The sequence below is a fragment of the Alosa pseudoharengus genome, unplaced genomic scaffold (assembly GCF_046254945.1).
Source record: "Alosa pseudoharengus isolate Yale_2024_CS ecotype anadromous, Long Island Sound unplaced genomic scaffold, YU_APseudo_1.1 YU_APseudo_1.1_scf_7, whole genome shotgun sequence".
Taxonomy (NCBI): Eukaryota; Metazoa; Chordata; class Actinopteri; order Clupeiformes; family Clupeidae; genus Alosa; species Alosa pseudoharengus.
In genome coordinates, this window is record NW_027468859.1 from 10302150 (window position 1) to 10307149 (window position 5000).

The following is a 5000-nucleotide window of genomic DNA, read 5'->3' on the forward strand; positions in this document are numbered from 1 at the left end:
GCTCGGGGACTTGATGACCTCACGATACACCGCATCATCCTTAATCTAAAAAGGGGAGAGGGGAGAGGGAGGGAGAGAGAGAGAGAGAGGGAGAGAGAGAGAGAGAGCGAGAGATGGGGAGAGGAAAGGATGATTATTTAAATCCTTCGGGAAAATAAGATCAATCCACCAGATCAACCTGCAAAACTTCAGGAAATGAACTTTGGCTTCATGGAATTTAACACTAAGACCTCCAAAATGTAGGATCTCTTTCTCAAGACAGGATCTTCTAAGACCTCTTTAGAATTTAGAATTTAGGATCTCTTTCTCAAAACTTTGAGTGTTGGAGTTGATATGTCAAATCTGAACCACTACTAGAATTAAGGCAGAAGCATTCCATAGGCACTTCTGCTGGAAAAACGCCAGATAATGGAGGTGGTGTGGTTGGAACTCACGTTTGATTCACTGGCAGTTCCAACCACGTGCAGAGATCGGTTGGACAGGTCGAATCCTCCGAAACTACACGTTCTCTGCAAGACAACCCATGCCATCAGTCAGGACATAAACATCAGATCTACTGCGATCGAAATTCACAAATGACTCATTTGGTGTTCATGTTACGGAACCGGGGAGCACAGGCGGTTGCAAAATGATAATACATCAAAAACTCATAAATTGTGCATAATAATAAAGCAATAACCAAGACAATACAGCAACTCACTCACAAGTGTTTTGACTGAATGAAATGATGTACTAGCTTCTTCACTAAGGATTATATCACAAATGATCCATGCAAAGTTGTTGATGGGCTGTATAACTGTCTAAAAACATGGATTTTATTTTGTCTTTACTTTGTAAATCAGTGCCTATGTGTGTATGTATGTGTGAATATGCGTATATTTGTGTGAACTGTAAGAGAGAGGATCTGGGTTTGTGTGTTTATATATGTGAGTGTGTGTATGTGTGTGTGTGAGAGAGAGCAAGAGAAAGAGAGTGTGTGTGTGTGTGTGTACAGCAGTCCTGCCGGAGGGCACAGTGTATTTATATCTGTGTCTCTGGAGAGGGCCAAAGAGATGACGTGCTGGGAGAATTAAGGGGAAAGTCCCGCAAAGCTCTGGTGTGTGTCTGTGTGTGTCTGTCTGCATGGACGTTCTCCCTCTCTCTCTCTCTCTCTGTCTGTCTGTCTCTCTCTCTCTCTCTCTCACACACACACACACACACACACACACACACACACACACACACACACATCCTCTCACTGCTCCAGATGACTGAACAGAGCCTGAGGTCAGAGTCTATGTCCAGTACAGGCCTGTGGGCCCAGAGACGGCCCATAGCGGGTCAAGGCGTCTGGCAAGTCGGGTTTGGGTTTGAGCGCTTGGGAATAAGGAGCTATGGATGATTATTGTTGAGTTTGTTGTTAAGGTCTTGGCTTTTGACTACTTCGGAGCATTTTTGCCTAACGCCAATTTGCTGCGGCTTCTGGTTCAAGCCCACGCATTGACCAAAAACAGGCCTGTGGCAGGCCAACACCAAAATGTGTGTGTGTGTGTGTGTGTGTGTGTGTGTGTGTGTGTGTGTGTGTGTGTGTGTGCATGTGTTTGTGTGACTGTCTGTGTGGATGGGGAAGAGCGAGACAGGGTGATCATGCATGAGGTACTCTGCTACAGGAACGGCATCAATAAAATGATAAAAAAGAGACTGATCAAAATAATTTCAAACTACATTTCTTCATGCCAGCTGCAATTTAAAATACAGACCAAACCAATGGAACTTGCACTTCAGGACAAAAAAGCCAAAAAAAAATAAAATGAAAAACTCTTAAAATCACTATATCACTGAGAGCTTCGGAAAAAAAAAGAATGGTGGAAAGGCAGAGGAACCAGCAGTGGGCAAAGCTGCAGAACACACTCTAGAATATTAGAACACATTCTAGTACGTTATCTGACAGGGTTGGGTTGGGTCGGTTTAGCTCTGTTAGTAAAAGAAGAAGGGAGGGAGGGAGGGAGAGACTGAAAGCAGAGACGGAGGGAAAGAAAAGAGGGATGAGGGAAGAACAGAGACAGATGAAGGGGTAGAAAGGTTCTGCAGAACAGAAGAGAGACAGAAAGACAAACAGACAAGAGATAGTGAAAGGAAAGGTAGACAGAAACAGAGTGCCAACAGGGATGGGATTCATCTCTCTGTCGTATCAGCAAGGGTGTGTCATAAACGATTGTTTGTCGTTTGTCAACAATTATTTGTTAGTGGTAAACAATCGCATGTTACTCATGCCATGTTCAGAGACAGGGTGAGACAGGACAGGGGGAATTAGGGGTTAGCTGGACAGCGGTTAGTTCTGCTAGGTGTTCTGCAGCTTTGCATCAGTGCCTGAACCTCTCCTCCAGGCCACTAGAGGCCGACGATGAGCGCCGAGCGCTCCGGCTCTGGCGGACTCACAGACTTCTGCTGGAAGCGCAGCAGCACCCGCCGCGTGCAGCGGTCCACGCTGGCGCCCCACTTCCTGTCCGCCTCGTACAACTTCCTGTCTGCGGCTGTGGCGGCCACCGCGGTGGAGGAGGCGGAGCTCCAGCCGCCCTCGTCCTCCTCCAGCAGCAGGCAGCGTCGCTCGGCGTTGCTCAGGGCCACCGGACGCACCAGCTGCGTCCAGCTCAGGTGCCCGTGGAGGCTGCGCTCCACCACGTAGGTGATGTTGAGCTCGCTGACCGCGCTGCGACCCCGCAGCCGCCAGCCCAGCGGGCCGACCCGAAGCTCGCGGCCAGACGACGACGACGACAACGCCTGGTGCTGGGCTGAGCGAGAGCGAGGCGAGGTGGACGCTCGGGCCGGCGGGGGCGAGGGGGAGTGGGACGGAGAGGGGCAGGGGGACGGGGCAGTTTTGGAGCGCTGGTGGTAGAGGAGGTGCTTGGTGGAGTAGGCGTAGTTGGGATCGGGACGGCACTGCTGCCACGTGGACACGGGCTTCCTGTTGCTACCGTTGTCGGGGGCGACCAGCTGTCGCCGCGGCGAAGCCCTTCGGGGACGGGTGAGGCCGTAGAGGCCGTGTGGCGAGCGGCTACTCACCCCGTGTGCCGTGAGCGCGCCCAGTGCACGCTTCATCTCGCCTTCGGTCGCCGAGCGAGAGACGCCACCGCCAGGATGCTGCTGCAGATCTCCGTCGGTCAACACGCTTCCGTCCAGCTCCGAGAAGGACGAAGAACTCCCTCCTTCTCCTCCGCGTCCACTTTCACTGTGCTTGCGCGGTGGTCGGATGAGCCCGTGGGGGTGTACGGACACAGCGACGGCGTTGACCGCTGCGTGAGGTCTGGAAGCTCCGCTGCTGCCGGGCCCGCTGTAAGTCTTGACCAGTTTGCGTCCGGCGCCCGTGCCCCAGTGGTCCAGGCTGCTGGATGACTGTGAGGTGGCCAGGCTGTCCGAGTCGCCGTCCAGCGAAAGCTGCTCCTGGGTCAGCGAGGACAGTGACGAGTCGCCGTCCAGCACCGGCGGCCTCTTGTGGACGCCCGCGTACAGCGCTGAGATGTCCTCACACGTCGGGGACGCCTCCAGGCTCAGGGAGTCTACAGGAAGCACAAAGGGACAAATGAAGCCAGTACATTAAGGCCCATCAATTCATTTAATCCATTAAAGATACATCAAGACCAACCCCTCAAGCTCTAGGGTCTATCTATCTCTATGGTTGACATTAAATGTAATGCTAAACCCCAAACCATCTCCGCAGAGCAAATTTAATGAATACCGCAGTTAGTGATGCATGGAGTTCTAATGTCTTAAATGAGAATGAAGTGAAAAGTCTTATGCTGTCAGACAAATCACTCAGTTACAGGTCGTAAAAAAACAAAAAACAGATACTACATGAGTGGATAAATTCATTTTTGTCTGATAAACTGAGTAATGAGCTCTGGGAGTGACAGACAATGTGCTGAAGAAGATACATATAAATATTTTTTTTCAGATGAAGATAAAGTATTTTTTCAGATAAAGGTAAGTAGTAGCTTGATGTCCAGTCAGTGTACCGTCAGAGGCGTGTCTCTTGCCGTCGTCCACCTTGATGAGTTTCTTTCGAACGCGGCGCGTGGAGTTGACCAGCTTGTGCAGACGCTTGAACTTGAGCGAGTCCTCTTGCTCATCGTCGGAGTGCTCTCGAGACTACAGGACACACAGCAATAACACAGCCCAGGTGAGACAGAGCGAGGGATAGAGAGAGAGCGGGGAGGATAGAGAGAGAGAGAGAGAGAGAGAGAGAGAGAGAGAGAGAGAGAGAGAGAGAGAGAGAGAGGAGGGGGGAATAGAGAGAGAGAGAGAGGAGGGGGGAATAGAGAGAGAGAGAGAGAGGAGGGGGGAATAGAGAGAGAGAGAGAGAGAAAGAGAGAGAGAGAGAGAGAGAGAGAGGAGGGGGGAATAGAGAGAGAGAGAGAGAGAGAGAGAGAGGGGGGGGAGGGTGAAGAAAAGGGAGGGAGGAAAAGAGAAGAGAAAGTGTAGGGGGAAGAAGGGATGGGGGAAGACAAGAAGACAAGAGCAAGATAGAGACTGACAGACGGACAAGCAGCCAAATGAACACGTCAGCAAAACATAGGTCATATATCATGACTTTGGATAACACAACCAAAAGCATGCACACATCAACAGACTGGCAAAACACCAGTGATATGCGGCAGCACACGGATGGGTTATGGTGACGGACTGAGTATTATGGGGTGTAGGTTTAGAATGGGTTGTCATAGTTAGTGAGATGTACAATGGGTGCTTATGCCTGCCCTAACACACCTGCTTAACCTTATAATCAGAGAGCGAAAGAGAAAGAGAAAGAGAGAGAGAGTGGAGAGAGAGAGAGAGAGAGAGAGAGAGAGAGAGAGAGAGAGAGTAAAGAGTGAGAGGGAAAATGGGGATTAAACACATGACTTCACTGACATCAACACAGACAGACATGGTATGATTGAAGTGAAACTATCCGGTTACCATGGAAATGCTGAGTTTGGGAACTTTTGGAGAAATCGATGCCCTCATACAAACAGGCTCTTTCT

The 5000-nt window shown here is 50.3% G+C and overlaps 2 protein-coding genes across 7 annotated transcripts in view; both read right to left on the minus strand.

Moving 5' to 3' along the window:
- LOC143110149 (SAM and SH3 domain-containing protein 1-like) overlaps nt 1–5000 on the minus strand; it is a 179170-nt gene that overhangs the window by 12203 nt on the left and 161967 nt on the right. For 5 of the 6 annotated variants that reach the window (XM_076273004.1, XM_076273002.1, XM_076273007.1 and 2 more), the window contains 4 exons: nt 3993–4125; nt 3043–3536; nt 435–509; nt 1–45 (listed from right to left, as the gene is read on the minus strand). The exon at nt 1–45 is cut by the window's left edge and continues 96 nt beyond it. In XM_076273004.1, the coding sequence (XP_076129119.1) occupies nt 1–45; nt 435–509; nt 3043–3536; nt 3993–4125 (747 nt within the window). The remainder of the gene's footprint in view (nt 46–434; nt 510–3042; nt 3537–3992; nt 4126–5000) is intronic. The other variant, XM_076273003.1, reaches the window with a different exon arrangement.
- Nucleotides 2012–3036, minus strand: LOC143110227 (uncharacterized; the record flags this gene model as incomplete). The annotated part of the gene is made up of 1 exon (XM_076273116.1): nt 2012–3036. A coding segment is annotated over one exon (666 nt), but the record flags the coding sequence as incomplete, so codon positions are not given.